General features: G+C 40.1%; 1 protein-coding gene across 9 annotated transcripts in view; it reads left to right on the top strand.

Annotated features, from left to right (window-relative positions):
- The window catches only part of SEMA5A (semaphorin 5A), a 574926-nt gene that overhangs the window by 497283 nt on the left and 59843 nt on the right, over positions 1-17800 (top strand). For all 9 annotated transcript variants that reach the window (XM_077116834.1, XM_077116833.1, XM_077116837.1 and 6 more), the window contains 2 exons: positions 686-829; positions 11333-11480. In XM_077116834.1, coding sequence (XP_076972949.1) covers positions 686-829; positions 11333-11480 — 292 coding nt within the window. The remainder of the gene's footprint in view (positions 1-685; positions 830-11332; positions 11481-17800) is intronic.

The raw sequence follows: 17800 nt of genomic DNA, 5'->3' as shown, positions 1-17800 counted from the left end.
ATACTTTAGATCTTTATTATAACATAAATCTACATAGATATATGCAATTTGTACTCCTTATATATGATCTTTAAATCTTGGTCAGCTTGCAAGAAAATAGCCAAGGATTTGAATTTAAATATCCTATCTTTGTCTTTAATAAAGTTTCTTTTAAAGTTTATTATAACAGTTATTTACTCACACATGAACGCTATGAAGAAAGTTACGATATTCACTGATGTTAGCAGAGTTCAAAGGCAAGCACTATGTACAGGCTTTACATAATTATTTTGTCCAAATGTTCATTTCTCATAGATAACAGATAAGTCTCAAGACCAATAAAATGATAAACTCTAGAGATTTCAACATTCATCTCTAGCTGCTTTTCAATGAAATAATAATTCTTCATTGATGTACCATTATTCATAACTGAAGTTTCGTAACAGTTTCGAAGATAGTCCATTTTGAATTTAAAATGCACTTAAAATTTTATCTTTCAATTTCACATCCTGACTCTAAAATGAAATACTGGAAAACAGCAGACAAAACGCAGCGTTTGAGATGCATTCCCAAGGTCCATTTGCCATTTTGCGCGCATTCCTACAGTTGGATGACCGAGGTGCGGGAGGTGCGGGAATTGGGTGGGGGAGTGCGTGCTGTCCGGAGCTGGTTGCACTGCTGACCCCATGTCTTCCCTCCCCACCAGGAACGGAGGCTGGACTCCCTGGACCTCGTGGTCCCCCTGCAGCACCACCTGTGGGATCGGCTTCCAGGTGCGGCAGCGGTCCTGCAGCAACCCCACCCCGCGGCACGGGGGCCGGGTGTGCGTGGGACAGAACCGCGAGGAAAGGTGCGTGCCCGCCGCCCCGCAGGGCCAGCCTCCGCTGTCTGTCATCTCGCGCCCGCCGATTTCCCTGCGGGTTCAATGTGGGTCTAGCTTAGCTTATCTGTGGCCTCCCTTTCTGTTTCTGTTGAATGGTCCCCTTCTTTTTCCTACATACTTTAATTTGGACCAAAGCCTCACATTGGCGGCTCCTCCGGCCACTGGATTGGCGGGTGTGAGCTCTTCCCGCCAGCCTGGATGCAGGAGAGCACCCACTGTGGGCTTCTGGAGAAGGGAAAAGTGAGTCTGCTGGAAAATCGGTTGTCCATGTAAGAATCCAGCAGACCAGGCTTCTAACGTACAATTCGAGTAGCACCTAGAAAGGTCCCAGATCCAGATATTGTTGGTTGGATAAGGTGAAGTTTTCCATCAAAACTAAATCAAGCAGCTGCAACACATGTGAGGACATATTCAGGATTTAGGTTATCTTTTATAACTACACACAAGTCTGTTACCAGATACCCCCAGTGAAGGTGCAGGATAACCTGAATTGGGGGATTCTTTTCCACGTGTATTTCAAGCTTTCAGCATGTCATGGAACATTTTTGTTGAGTTTTGGATTTAATTCTTTGTTGCTTTGTATAGATTTTAAACATTTGATTTCAGTCTTATAAAAGAAATCTAAAGTTTTGACCATTGCCTTTTTCTTGCATATTTAAAATATATTCCAGATTATTGGGAGATAATACGAGCAGGTGAATTTCACATTGCTTTTAAGGTTCATATTCTGCCACATGGACATATACTTCATATTATATAACTGATCCATGAGGAAAAATAGCTTGCAGCGCTCTTTAATTAAGTGGCTATGAGGCTTATACTAGGTGATATGGGTTCACAGGGAACCTTTATAAAAATACTGTCTACAGTTATTTGCTGTGTGATTAATATTTAAATGTATAAAAAGATCCATGTAGATAGTTCTCTACTAGGTATGTATTACAAACCAGATGCCAGAGAGAGTCCTTTCTTTCTTTCTTCACTATATCACAAAATTACCTGTTAAGATTTCATCACTTTAACTAAGAGAGAAATGAAAGGTGCCACTAGAAAGCAGGATTTGCCATTTTTGAAATAGTCCTTAAGACAGACCTGTCCCAGGTCTGTCATTTTCTATGTAATACCAGTCGATAAGTGGGAAAGTTCGTTGTGGAAGTGTTGTCCCCCTGCTCCTTCCAAGCCTTGTGAGATAGAAGATTGGTTGGAAGTTTTAAAATGCTATAACGTGTCACACAATGCAGTCCATTCAGACAAAGTCACCTTGATGCATGAAACTGCCCCTAGATGATGGGACCTCTACCCACTTAACACCCATAATCAACCTTCCCGGATCGAAGACAGAGGGAGAAAAACTATTTAACTCTCTAGTTATATCTATATTCATGTGTGTTTATGAGTGATTCATGTATGATTGTACATAAGCTACATCTTCAGAAAAGACTGAAGTGGCTAGCATGTTTGGTGGACTTACATTAAAAAGGTCTTTTTTTTAAGCAACAACAAAAAAAGCCTTCATTTAGGTTAGAAGAATGTTTACTTAGTGGAGGAAAATTTGAATTTAAATATGAGATGAATGATCATCAATGACATGGACAGGGACTGTGTAACATTTTTATAAAATTGAAGCCTTTTATTTTGACCAGCCTTTCTAGAAGGCTATCAAGAGATTAAAGAAAACTAAAGAACCATCTAGATGATGTCACTTTCTAAGTCTTCACAAGCAGAAGATCCTTAAGTATCTCTGGCATATTATATGCCATTATTCTCCATTATTAGTATAAAGGAAAACCAAAGTAATTCCAACAGAAAAGATATCTGTGAACTAAAGCTGAGGTTAACAGAAGCCATGGCCTCCATGGGAGGGTGCCAGAGGACCAAGGGCTGCGAATACAGTCAGTCATAAAATCACCTCGTGCTTATTTAAACACTACCAACCCCAAAGACCTCCTGAGAGGCCTCAAGTAAAGAAATTGAGTCTCCCCCGAAGTTACCTAAGTTAACAACAGGATTTAGTAAGTGAGTTTTCATTTGGGACACAATCTCCAATGTATGGAATAATCCAGTGGGAGATTTGTTGCAACAGATATTTCAGAAATAATCATTTTTTTTCCACCCAAAGTAATGGGTTAAGAAAATATCTATTAATTTATGTTTATATCTACGTTAAAAGTTTGGGCACTTTGTTCTTTTGTTCTAAAAATTCCCTGAAAAGGACTTTCTTGATTAGCAAGCGCTGAGTAGAAGCACTAATTACCAAAGAGGCCACCAACAGAGAGGAAGAAATGGACTGCTGTCCATTTGCATTTGATCAAAATGCAAATATTCTCTGTATTAGTGTTTTCCTGTTCTGTAACAAAACTACCACAAACTTTTTGGTTAAAACAGCGTCCGTTTATTATCTTGTGTTCTCCATGAGTCTGCAGTCCAGACACTGCTGACCTGGGACCTCTGCTCAGAGTCTCCCAAGGCTGTACCAAGGCATCTGGTGGGACTGTGGTCTCAGCTGAGGCTCAGCTGGGGAGGGTCTGCTTCCAGTTTCCCTTGGTTAAAATCCAGGGTTACTGGCAGGTTTAGGTTTCCTGTGGGCTGTCGGATGAGGACCTCTGCTTCTTACTTGTTGTCAGCTAGAGGCTGTCCAGCATGGTCCCTGGCATCCTCACAGTCAGCAAGGAAGAGAGTTTCCTTCCAAGACAGCATTGCAGCTTCATGTTGTAAAATTGTCAAGAGCTGAGCTGGAGAGAGCTGGACTGCCAGGTCTCGAGATAAGCACTTAGTTGGATAGTATGAGCTGACTCCCCCAGTGTCCCGTTTGCCCCCACAAATCATACAGGGTGAGGTTCGGATGTATCAGTGCAATCAGTGGCCTGACACACACCTGGAGAACCCCAAACAAAAGGCTTCTACCATTTTATGGATCCAGTGTCTAGAAGGCACAAGAGACGAAAGGGTTAGGAGTGGGAAGGTATTGAGTCAGAGCGGAGACATGTGTCTTCAGTGCCCCCCAATAAGGCAATCTCTGCAGAAGTCACTGGAAAGAGCCTTTGAAGGCCTCCAAATGGAGGTACCTGGCCTAGGAATGCAGCTATATGTAAGTTCTTGGCCTGCTGGGGATAAGCTGAGTCCTTGACTGCAGCCCCCTCCACGGACTACACTGCACCGTGTGTGCACCAGGTCTGATGTGTGGACACCAGCTTCCCCACAAAGCCTACCAGGAGAAGTTTTGGAAATTGCCTATGGCCAGGCCTGAAAGCTCACACATAGGATTTTGGCCTGGAGATGGATTCTTCATTAATCACAAAAGCGACATTCCATCACCTTTGCCATATTCCATTGGTTAGAAATAAACCACAGGTCTTGCCCACACCCTAGAGGCAGGGGTTACACAGTATGTGAGTGCCAGGAGGCAGGAAACATTGGACCCAAGCTAGGATATACCTGCAACAGTTCCTTCTCTGTTCCCCAACCATTCACCTCCCTTCCATGTGCACTCCCAAGACCCCCAAAAGGCTCCACAAAGTCCGTAACCCTATTATTTAAATAGGACCAGAGTGCAGGTAAGGCTCCCTGGTGTAGTTCCTCTGACAAACTGTGCTGCTAAAGAGACAGATTATCTGTCCCCAGCACACCCAAATCACAATGGTAGGCCTGGCAGAGGACAATGACGACAGATATTTCTGTTCAAAGAGGAGAGAAACTGAAGCTGCAGAGGAATCCGTGGTCCGTATAAATTCTGAAATCCAGCCAGGCAAGTATGGGGAGTTTATTGATTTAAGTTTGAAAGCCTGGGCATAATTCTCCATTGTTCTGTCCTCTGTGCCCTGGTGACACTTCCTAAAACTCATCCTCCCTTCTTCATGAAAAGTAGCTCAGGTTTGTAGCTGGGTGGTCTTATCATTCTGTTTCCTGACAGTAGAGTTTTGTGTGTCTGATAACATCCCTTCATTTGCAGCTCTCTGCCCCTTTCAGTCCAAGCTGGTGGTGTTTTTTTTTTTTTGGGTGAAGTAGCTTACTGAAACTTTATGAGTTTTCCAAGGATTTCCCAGGACTTCACTCTGTTAGATACCACAGATCTTGCTGAGATAAACCATTTCCACCAGGTCCTGCTGAGACTTGAGGGACAATAAACTTAAGCTTCCCTGAGGCCCTTTGGTTTAATTGAGAGACTCCAAAAGGCATACCATTCCCTCCTGAAATGCTCCATTGTGTGACTTAACATTGTTCTGATATTGTGCTCTTTCTGAGGTTTTAATGAAAAGGTTTAATAAAAACTTTTAAATATGCCAAAATTTCCTCACAGTGCTCAGAAGCTACTTTTTCATGTCAGTATCCTTTGCCATTTGGAGAGGCCAGAAATTTCCAGGACCATCCAGTTTTGTTTAGTTTTTTCATCCAGTCTAATCATCCAGTTTAATGTTTTTTCCCTGAATTTGTCTCTTTTTTCTCCTGTGTTTTATTCTAAGTGGCAGGAGGAACCCAGGTAGCACCTTCAGCATTTTGATTGAATTTCCTTAGCTATAAAATCTATTTCATTATTTATGCAGTTTGCTTTCCAGATAATTTCAATCATCTGGAATTAATTAATTGTCCATTGGTTGGAAGTAAGCCACAGCTCTTGCCCAGTTCTCTAGAGGCAGGGGTTACACAAGATGTGAGTGAGGTGACAATTTCACTAAGCTTTCCTGTCTTTTTTTAAACCCTCACTGGCAACATCTTTCAAAACCAGATTTCTACTAACAGTCTGTTAAAGACAATTCAGGTTTTCCCTAGCAAGTTCCTCAAAAGTCTTCTTTCCTCTGCCCATTCTTGGTTCCAAAGCCATTTTTTTAATTCTAGATATTTCTCATGGTAGGCTCCCACTTCCAGTTACCAACATCTGTGTTACTAATTGTTGCATAACAATATGATCACAAAATTAGTAGCTTAAAATAACACACGTTGATTTTCTCACAGTTGCCATGGGTTGGCAGTCCAGACACAGCTCACCTGAGTTCTCTACCTGGGTTCTCACTAGGTATAGACATAGCTGAGTGCTATCTGTGACCCTACCTGCAAAGGATCTGCTTCCACGACCATGTAGTAAGACTGAGGGCCTCAGTTTTGTCTGTTTTACCTGGAATTGCCCTGGATCCCTTGTTACGTGGAGCTTCTTTATATGGCTGATTATTTCCTCAAAGCCAACCAGGAAGATAGTTTCCTTATATGAAGGCACTGAAATAATATGTAGCATAATCACAGAAGTACATCCTTTCCTCTCTGCCATAGTCTACTGGTCAGAACCAAGTATCAGGTCCCACCCACTGATGCGGTTACACTAGATGTAGCTACCAGAAAGTAGGGATCATAGGGGCCAACTTAGCATCTGTCCAACACATTATCAAATAAATGGGAGTTTATTTATTATGTGATTCTTCTTTGTCTCATTGGGCATGACTGCTGTATCTCGTGGTGAGCTAAGGTGGTAACTCTGCAAGTAATCCCTCCCCTAATGGGTTCTCTTAGCTTTCTCTTGGGACAAAAAATAATAATATGGTAGACTTAATATATATACAGTTTCTCTAGCACCATAAAAGATTTAATTATTCCAGTATGGCCCAGAAAGGAGACCATCATTTATCATGAACAAAGAAGTAAAGAGATCTGACAGAGCTCTGATGGATTTACTAATAGCAGCAAGAAACAAACAGAAACCTAGCCAGACCTGAACACACTTTATAACAGGAAGAAATACGAACAGAAACATAATAAAGTGTCAAGAATCTAGTCGATATGAGATTATAAAAAGCACTTCTTTTCACAGAGGCTGGGTTGTGGAAAAATGCCTAATTTAGGGAGAAATGATCCTGGGTCATTAATTAATTTTTAACTATGAAATGAAAATGAGCAGTCATGGGCAAAATTAAAATCTTAATTTTTAATGTGTTATGTGATGCATCTCTGACTTCCAATGTTTTAAGATACTGGAGGCCCAAGAGAGCCAATAAAATTTCAAAAACTTTCAGCTGGTCATTTGTTAAAAGCCAGCAGCGCATGAAGCCTAGAGGAGTGTAGCTATATTGTCCATGAATTAATAAAAAATTCTAAAACAAACAGTCACCAAGGTAACTAACTTCCCATCCCCGTTGTTGTCGGCCACCAAGAACAGGTTCTGGATGTCCAATGGGTAGTTTAAAAATGAAGTGACTCTTAGTAACCTGTGTTAGCTGGGGTGGGAGAGGTAGAGTCTGAGGGATACTGCTTCTTTGAAATTGCAGCTCAGGGTTAAGTGTTTTCAAGGGCTTTGCCTCTGAGCAATCCTCCAGGATGGTGTCCTGAGTGAAAACCAGACATAAAGGGACAGAGCTGGCCTAGCAATTTCTGTTTCCCTTTGACCTTCTTTAGAGACCCTGCAGTTTCAGAGGGCAACATCTTAACAGTCCCTGGTGTGGACTGTTTAACAAGAATGTGGTAGATTGATGGTTCAAAGGAAAAGGAACTTACAGCAGAATAAGAAATAAAAGGAAGGCAAGTAGCCGGCAACTGGGAAATGCAGCCAAATAGATCATTTAATAAAACTGGTGGAGAGCTCCATGCTGCCTGCAGTTTTCAGGGATACTCTGCAGTAGATTTTTAACTATGAAACCATTTGAGGGTTTACAAAAGTGGCCTGTTACAGTCAAATAAAAGAAGGAATTTGTGCACTGTGATTTATTTTTTCTAGGGGGAAAATGGTAACTCAGTTGATGTACTTTTTATTGCAAGTCAAGAGGTATATAAGCATTGTTTCATAAGATTTTCCTTTGCCTTCAATACTCCCATTTTTTAAAAAGCTGAAATTAGCATCAAGAGGTCTAGAAAGTCCATACTTTAAATGTCAGTGAATTAGCTTGGATGTGGGATATGGCCTTTGACTTCCCTTTCTACCCACAGTGACAGCATCCACAATGGTTATTTTAAATTAAATACCAAGAGTTCTGATATTCTGAGTTTACCTGGTTAACTTCTTTCAAAAATGTTCTCAAAATAAATGACTGTATTCTTCTGGAATATTCCATACTCTAGCATGTATGTTAATATTTACCAAGTAGTGTGATTTTCTCATTGTTACTATACTTTTGCACATACGACAGGTCTTCATTATTCATGGATTCCATATTTGTGAAATTACCTACTTGCTAAAATTCATTGGTAACCCCCAAACCAATATTCCTGGGTGCTTTTATGGTTGCTCACAGACAGGCACAAAGCAGAAAAAATTTGCATCACCCAACATGGGTGGCTGATGCACAATAGCATGGAGAACACATCTCCAGCTGAGGCCAAACCAGGAGAGGCTCCATCTTCTGATCTCAGCTCACAGAAGCATAAACATTCTTCCCATTGTATGTATAGTGCACCTTGTTCACAGTTTTACCTTTTATACTGGTGATTTCTCTGTTTAAAATGGCCCCCAAGTATAATGCTGAATTGCTGTCTAGAGTTCCTATGTACAAAATGACCGCAATGAGACTAAAGGAGAAAATACACGTTAGATAAGCTTCATCCAGGCAGGGGTTAGAGTGCTGTTTCTCATGAGTTAAATGCTAATGAATCAACAGTATATAGTAAATAGGGTCTCTTTAAATAAAAACGCACATGAAGCAAGGTCATGCATTGATCATTTGATGAAAATGTTGTGACCTGATGCTGGCAGGACCATAACCTGAGAGTGATGGTTCAGTATTATCTAACTCAGCATTCACGGCAACATTCTAGAACACAACTGCTGCAAATAAAATCAACTCTTCTTTCTTAGGTCAAATTCTTTCAGAAGATCATATCCTCAATTTTGTCTGATTCTCTTATTTACTATCAGCTACACACGTAAGGATGCCCACTGGCCTCAGTTCTGAGAGCTGGGGCAGTGGGAGAATAGATGCATGGTATCTTAGGATACCATATCTATCAGAAACCTGATAATTCTCTTTTTTCTTAAAAATGGAAAATATGATGGGACATCTGAAATCCGACCAGCAAAAGAAACTATAGGGAAAAGAATGGAAAATTATGAGCAGGTACTCAGGGAATTGAATGACATGAAGCACATGAATATATGTGTTGTGGGTGTCCCGGAAGGAGAAGAGAAGGGAAAAGGAGGAGAAAAATGGAAAAGATGGACAATGATAACTATTCTTATATGTGAACGTTTAGATAAACTAAACTGTTTGCCATGACCTGTGAATCCTCTCTTCCCAAAACTGAGAGTGCCTCCTGCTTTCAAGTTGAGTTGTTGACTTTTGCTTCTGTTTTTTGCTTTTTTTTTTTTTTTTAAAAGGAAAGACAGAGAGAAGGAAGGAAGGAAGGAAGAAAGGGAAACATCTTTAAACATTTTCTTGTTTTATTGTATTTTGTTTTTTTGTTTTTGTTACATGGGCTGGGGCCGGGAATCGAACCGAGGTCCTCCGGCATAGCAGGCAAGCACTTTGCCCGCTGAGCCACCGCGGCCCGCCCCCGTTTTTTGCTTTTTTATTCTTTGCATTCAAACAGTCATCCTATCTTATGTCCACCTATAGTACACCCCAAGTTTATCCCTTTTCCTCCCTTGTCCTACCAATTCTGTATTTATCTAGTTTAGGTTCTTGCCATGCAGATTCCTCTGGTTGGTATTTGTACCATCAGGTCTTCTGCTAATGGCTTCAGTAGTATTGGGGGGCTGAGACTCCACATTCAAACATGGGAGCATCTCAAATCTCAGGGGGTTTGGGTCATTGGCAAGATGACACCCCAACCTCTGGAGATAAGTCTTCACTACCTAACTCAGTCATCCATGGAGCTCTGGGGGACCTTCTTGATACCTTATAAATGAAGTTCAAGTTCTTATTTCTGTTGCATAAAATAGATCATTTACCTTGAGGTCACCTGCTTTTTTTCTCTTTTCTTCTTGGTCACCTTTCTTACTCTACTCTTACTGTTTCTAATCTGCATTATTTTCCAAGATGCCACCAGAGGCTGGAGATACCTCTCCCTAGTGACAGAACCCTCTCCCTTCAGCTTGGCCATGCTTTTTACTTTCCATCATTGTACTTGTTCTTGAAGTCCTCACATGCTCCGGGAAGTTTTCTGGTTTTGGTGGAAAAGCAGTTGAATCTTACCAGCATTTGCTCTCAGGTGACTGCACACCTCCACCCCTAGTCATTACCTGGTTTCTGGCTACCATTCGTCCTTCCCTTCTACTCCAGAAATGCTTCTCCTTTGATGTGTGAAAGGGACAATGCTCCCACTATATCGCGAGATGGTGTTTTCTGTCCAGTGTACCTTGGACTTGTGTCCATTTCTGTGTGTTAATCTTAAGTTTGTGAACACCCGTGATCATGAAAAGCTCTTTGCCATTCCTTTTATATTGTGTCCTGAAGGACTAAGCATTTATTGATAAGCATGGCATTAAAGGTGGACTACTGATCCCAGCAGATAGGACCATCTGTCTCTTATTTTAAAGGTAATTGGTCTGGGGGAGGAGAGTGAGAAAAAGGTCTTGTGTTCTAGTGAGCTCCCAAAGCTAAGTTTGTGCCTAGAGTAGACTGACTATTGAGTTTAAATTACCCCTTAAATCACTAAATGTGCCTCACTAAATTTGACCATGCTCAGATTAACCTCTTCCTCTCTATTGGCTAAAATTTTAGAATGTCTGGCTGTTTCCTTCTTGTTTCATTTTTATTTTTTCCCTTCATTTTTTTTTCCATTCTACTTCATTTCACTTGTAATATTGGAGATTGAAGAGAAATTCTCCTAATCATAGGGCTAAAAGAGGCCTTAGGTATTTGGCTAACAAATGGCAATATGAGTATAAATGTTGAATTAGAGATGTATATTTAGTCATGGAAAATAGGACAAATTTTTGTAAATAGAAAGTAAGTTCTTTTTGGATGATGGGTAGCCTTTTCAATTAAGGTTGTTTGGCAGGATTCTGAGAGCCTACCAATTAATTTAAAAATACACTAATCTGAATATATATAACATGGAGCTTCCAAAAATCATGCTTTAACTTTTCTTTAATTTACACTGATAGGATTACTTATTTGATTCATGGCTGAGAAATGGATTCCAGATAAAGCTTTGCTGACTTTGCATCCGTTACCTACTTTATCACTTAATGTTTATGTTTAGAAGATAAATACCCTAGCTGGATATTTTCTATTTACTCTCCTATTTGGGTGTGTATTTGAAGGGTTTTGTTTTGTTTGTTTTTCCTTTAATTGGCTGCACAGGAAGAGCCATCCTGCATTGTGAGTCTAGCATTTTCTTCGCTGTCTCCCCTGCATCCCACTGTCTGTGTGCACACGGCATGGCCAGCGCCGCATCTGCCTCCTCTCTGTGCGAGCACCCAGATTACCAAAAGCCCTCCTCGCAGAGCATGCCCGCGTGTCCAGCATCTGGCGCAGGGGCGGAGAGCGGAAAGGTTGGTGGTATCATGTGGCACTTAACAGTTTCCTTTTCCTCTTGGTTTCCCCATCGCAGATACTGTAATGAACATTTGCTGTGTCCCCCGCACATGTTCTGGACAGGCTGGGGTCCTTGGGAGAGGTGCACAGCCCAGTGCGGGGGTGGCATTCAAGCTCGCCGCAGGACCTGTGAGAATGGGCCGGACTGCGCGGGCTGTAACATGGTGAGTAGTTTCCTCCTCACCCTGAGGCCACATCCAGAGCTGTGAGTCCAGAGTGAGCGTACACTAGACACTTTCACACACTAGGTGCTCTGTACACAGTAAATGCTCTGCAGGCACTGGGTGTTCTGCACACACTAGATGCTCTGCAAACATAACCTGTGCAGGCACAAGATGCTCTGTGGACACTCATCTGTTGCTCTACGAACATTAGATTCTCAGCAGATACTAGATGCTCTACAAACACTAAATGCTCTGCAAACACATGATGTGCAGCCACTAGATGCTATGCAGACACTAGTTATCCTTAATACACTTGCTCTGCAGACATGAGATGCTCTGCAGGCACTATATGCTGTGAGTCACGTGAATTTCTCTGGTTAATGAGTATGTCTGAGAAAATACTGGCAGTTCAGAATAGCCCAAAGACTTCTTGAACTAAACGTTAGCATAGCATATGGGTGACCCATTCCAGAGATTTCTCAGGTATGATTTCTGAGACAAGAGAGAAATTTGAGATGGCTTAATTCTGGTCAGGATATTTGTTTGGAAAAATGGAACAAGGTCCATTTGCTCGACCTACACCAAGATAAAGAGTGTGAGACAAACTTCACACACTCTGAGGATCAGCAACCTTTACAGAGCCATCATTGCAACAAATTGGTGCCAAATCAGAAAGAATAAAAGGCAACGTATGATTTTTGTTTTTCTTCTGCCTTAGCAGGTCATATTTCTTTTAACATTTTAAACCCTCAAATAAAATTCTACTTCAGGAAGCTCTTTTCCAAAGCCCCATTGTGGCTCTTCCTGCTTCATCTCTAGGAATTGCACTGGAATTTCAGGCCTGTTGGTGTTAAAAACATTCCCCTTCTTGGGTGCTGAACACTGGAGAGAGAAGATAGGGACGGTGGCAAATGTCCCGAGGGAGAAGTTCACACGAGAGGGTCCAGCCTGACACCCGCCTCCCTGTTCTTTCTAGCTGGCCTTTCTAGAATTCTGGTCCCTTGGTGCGAGGCTGAGCAATGTTTTTCTGCTGCTGTAAAAGCTGTTCTTGTGAGATGCAAAATTCACACCACCCAGATAGCCTTGGGAAATTCGGAGAGAGGAAGAGAGTTATGAGGGATTTTATCAGATATCACACCTGGCCCAAGGAGAATTTTTTTACTAGGGTTTGCAATTAGATTTTTTCCCTTTCACACTGTCAGTGATATTGTAGCAGCTGGGATAGAGTCTCCTGCCGAAGAGGGAGAGAGTTCTTTCCGGGTAAGCCTTTACTGACTTTGGTCCAAGAAAAGTCTTAGTGTTTTTTTTTTTTTTGATATGTTTCTTGATATTACAGATGCTCAAATTTAAAATACTTTTTAACATGTGACAGGTAAGCCTGTGAACATGCACATGTTCTCAGAAAACTATACAAATGTGATAAACTTATTCTTTGCTGAGTGTATCACTTCCTGTTCCTAATTCTGGGTGCTGAGAACTGGGCTCTGCAGCCCATAGTAGGGCTGGTCTCATCTGCTGGAAAATACAGGAGTGGTGCCAAACATGAGCTGATTTCAATAATTACATTCATCAAAAAAAAAAAAAAAGATCATAGTGATTTATACACAACTATGTGATGCTATTATGAGCCACTGATTGTAACCGTGTCAAGAATGTTTGTATGTTAAGAATGTTTGTATGTTTGTTGTTTACAATAAAAATATTTTTAAAAATTACATTAAAAAACATTAGTATCATTGAAAAAATTCTATCAAGAGAGAATATAGCATACCTCCTGTGTAGCCACTGGACTCTGTATGTGTGTGTCTGTGTGCCTAAAACATCTGATTGTAAATGTAAAAATCAAAGGTCTTTTGAAAAATGTTAATGTAATTATTCAGTCATTTATGTCTAAATTTGCAGAATTATGGTTCATAAAATAAATGTCATACCCATTTTCAAGTCCAGAAAATATCAAGCATATTTTCAGTGAGATTGATGGCATAGTTGGTAGGTCTTTAGGACTTTTATTGTCACCGAAGCTCATCACCAGAAGTCCACTTGCACAAAGTGTTATTGTGGCACAATGAAGCTGTCTACTTCTTTGTGGTAGAAGCACAGCATTTTTTTGTTTCTCATGTACCATTTCTTATTCCTTTCAGTTTTTATCTCCCCTAAAGCAGGGACCCTGGCTCAGACCAACTGAAGATGGTAGCAGAATGAAGGAAGAATGGGCTTGCTTTCTTTGGATTAGTATATGTGTCATATCAATCAAGGAGGTTAACTTAAAAATAAGAATTATCACTGCTTGATTGTTCTTCATGGACTACCTGCAGTTTAGAAGCCTTCAGCTATAGAATGTGTTTGCTTTTGAAGGAGATCTTTCATCAGAGTACTAGCTGTGAGTATAGGGAATATATTGATTGTGGGGTCATGGGTTTGATCCTTTACTCACAGGTTGACAATTCAGGACATTTCTGAGTCTCAGCCTCTTCCTCTGAGAAGGGGTAACAGCCCCTCCCTCCCAGAGCTGCAGTCTCAAATGCGGTGACGCCTGCAGTTTTGTCAGAATGTCTCATTTTCAGAGCTCTTTGATATGAGTGTTTCTCACTCCCATTTCTTAAATTATTATTCTTGAACTTCAGCTGCTTCTCTGAGCTCAAATTTATTGAAATGATTATAATGCTGGTGAAATGTCATTAACCCAGGAAAGGGTATGTTTGTGGAAAGTATCAGAAACTAAATTTCCTGAGTACCGTAGAAGCTTATAGTAAAAGTAAGAGTTGACGATCTTCAGTAGGTCAGGCATGTTTAAAGGACTTTAGAAGCTTTTCTTGTTCTCCGATTTAAAGGCTGGAATTTCACAGAAAGCTCTCCCAAGGTTCACCTAGGGGATCCCTGTGTCCTAGACTTTGAATAAATCATGAAGCCTTTAATTTGAGCTCATGAAAGAAATTCTGCTTAGACAGTTAAGGACCCTCCAGGAGGGCTAGTCCTTCTCTGGGTGAAACCCAACTCTTAAATTCCAAATGGGAAAGACTTGAGGGACAAAGAGTCTGTAAGTGATTTTGTGGAGCTGATGGGCAGACCCAGAAAAAAACCTGGTTCTTGAACTGACCTTGAGACCCAACCATTGACCTTGCAACCCACGGTATTTTGGTTGAAAGTTATAATGCATGCAAAGAAGAAAAATATAAAATGTTATGTTGCATATATAAATTGAATTGCTTCTCAGATTCATGTAAGTCAAATTTGCATTAGAGGCTAAGCAGTTGGGTTAAAGAACAGAGCTAAAAGGGCATTAGATACAGCAAAGTCATTTCCAAACCAGAAACAGCCTTTGTATTGCTGGCACGATGCCTTCCTGAAATATCACACAAAGTATAAAACAGTTGACCAAAAGCTCAGAGCGTATGTGGTCATCTATTTCCTAGATATGGAAGAATAGAACCATAGAAGAAGCTGAGATGTCAAGAAGAAAATCAATAAAAACAATATACGCTGTCACAGGAATTCTGGAAAGGTTAACAAAAGTCAATATGATGCCCTAAAATTTGTTTTCTATTAACTAATGATACTATGGACAAACTTAGGAGTGAGTAAAACCTGACAACTAAAAGAACAAATAGACTGCTGAAATATAAAAATAATGACATGACAAAGTACCTCATTTTTGTGTTGTCAATTAGGGTTTGCAGAATGCTTGGGAAATGTTATCTCAGGTAATGCTGATTTTCCAGCTGAGATCATTGAGTCCCAGGGGAACCTACTTAGGCATCTGAAACCTGACAGCCTGCAGAATGAGATTCTGGTTCAAGACTTTTCAAGCTAAGTTCCTTAAAAGATCCACAATGCTGTGGCCTCCTCAGAAAATACAAGGTCAAGAACTGTGAGATGAGCCAGCTGTAACTCAGATCCCATCCCTGCCAAAGTTGATTTACTATAAAGCTTAAGCAGATATGGTTTGCATGGGTTTCAGTTCTAGTCTTCTTTCGGAAAAGTCTTAACTGCATTTGACTCATACCAGTAGTACATGAGCTAGGTTGGTTTTAAAGAACCTCATTGGTAGAATAAAAACATCTTTGGGTTCACTTCATACTCATTTTTCAAAATACGGTAGCTGCATACAGCTTGATGCTGCTTAATGTTATTGCTCTTTTTCAGAATTTGAGTTTAGAATCAAAATATCAAAATTCAGCATTTTTCTGCAAATCCCTTGTTTGTTTTTTTCCCTTGTAAAAGCAGAAAGCAATTATATTCTTAAACTAGTGATATTTAAAGGACACTGAGACAAGATTTATTTCAAGAATTGTTTTGGATCCCAAATTCTGACCATGGTAATATTTTAATAGCTTTGAGTAATTGACTGGTGTAAAAATATAGTTTGATATTTTAATTTTTTTCCCCAAAGCTATGATAGGTAATTTTAAAGACCCTTCAGAAAACTTTCTTGCAAGTAGAGTATTTTTTTTTTTGGTATGGGCAGGCTCCAGAAATTGAACCTGGGTCTCCCACCTTGCAGGCCAGAATTCTACCCCTGAGCTTCCCTTGCACCACTCTCATTCTTGCAAATAGAGGATTTAATTGGAAATGCGTTGAGTACTCACTGTGTGCAGTAATAGCTTCCAGGGCCATCGCTGGGGCACAAGTGGAGGCCCCTTTGTCCTGGCCCAAGTAGGTCTGACTTGGTGTATGCCACCTGGAGAGGAGGGAGATTCAGGAAGGAGGAGGGAGGCAACAGCACCTTTCAGACTCAAGTAAAAATGCCTTCAAGAGTTTTGTGAACTGATATAATATAGTAGCAAAGTGATTTATTTATAGGTATATACATGTGTGTGTGTGTGTGTGTGTATTTATAAAGCTTGCTCATTATTTCACCCATAGAAGGCAGGGTGCTGACATCATATGTTTGTGAAATCTCAAATTTATTCTAACATTACTGAAACTTTAAAAGGCAGAATGCTATACCAAGCACTCTGTGAGATTATTTTTTTCTAAAGTATTTCAAGTAATGTAAAATATTACAAACACCACAGAGCTACCAAATGTACACATATCATTACACTTATCACTTCCAGATGCGAGAAAATTTTAATTATATCTTTGGGTCATTCAAACCTCCATTTTTGTGTCCATATGTTAATTTATCTTAATTAAAACACCCAGTCCCTTTGGCAGTTTAGTTTTTCTTCTCTGCACTTATTGACAAAACTTGGGCATATAGAGATGTGCAGCTCTGTGGCTGTGTGGCCCTGTGAATGTTACCAGACCCCTCTGTGCTTTTTTTACTAATTTGGAAACTAGAAGAAATATTAATACCTAATTCACTGAATTTTTAGGATTCTGTAAATGTATTCATGTAATGAACTTACTATGTTCTTCATTGTGTAAATGCTCTCTATTATTCAGTCATTTTAATTTCAGTAAGCCATACCCCATTAAATGAGGTATAACTTGTGATGGGCGAATGGTCTACCCTTATATAGGGGTGAATAAGGAAAGCATGGTCCCTGCTGCGCTCTTTGGAAAAGAGTCTTCATTTGTGAAGCTCAAACCAAAATATTCTATGTAACAATTCATGTCTTTGATTATTATTTCTTGGGGCTGTTGTTGACAGAATACCTTTAATAACTGATTTTCAGCTAACAAGGACAATGGCTGTTGTAAGGATACTTTATCCAAATGCAACCAGGGAATTAAAAAATAATTTTAGGGGCGGGCCGCGGTGGCTCAGCGGGCAAAGTGCTTGCCTGCCATGCCGGAGGACCTCGGTTCGATTCCCGGCCTCAGCCCATGTAAAAAAACAAACAAACAAACAAAATACAATAAAACAAGAAAATGTTTAAAGATGTTTCCCTTTCTTCCTCCCTTCCTTCCTTCCATCCTTCCTTCCTTCTCTCTGTCTTTCCTTCCCTTCCTCCCTCTCTCTTAAAAAAAAAAAATAATTTTAGAGCACGTTTGCTTTACATAAGCTTGGAGGGTCATTGTCTTGACTTATGGCCAAGAATTCTTCCTTTTGGAGACATAACATAAATATTTAATTATATCAACAAAATATTTTAGTTTGTGTTTTGCTTAAGATTTGCATTTCCCATTTTTTATTGTTATTTACATCTGAGTGCTTTTCAGTGGTATTACAGAACATGTGTAATTTAAGTTGTTAAAACAACTCACATGCATGATAATTTCCAAAGCAACTTATAATTAACTAAAGAAGGATGCAATAGATGTTGGAACATAAAAAAAATGGTTTTAAAACACTGAATATTTTTCACAGATGCCATGTTTTCCTTCTTCTGCAGTGTTATCCCTTCATCCCCAGTATAATCCTAATATTTTCT

The sequence above is a fragment of the Tamandua tetradactyla genome, chromosome 9 (assembly GCF_023851605.1).
Source record: "Tamandua tetradactyla isolate mTamTet1 chromosome 9, mTamTet1.pri, whole genome shotgun sequence".
NCBI lineage: Eukaryota > Metazoa > Chordata > Mammalia > Pilosa > Myrmecophagidae > Tamandua > Tamandua tetradactyla.
This window is presented reverse-complemented; position numbering and strand designations above follow the sequence as displayed.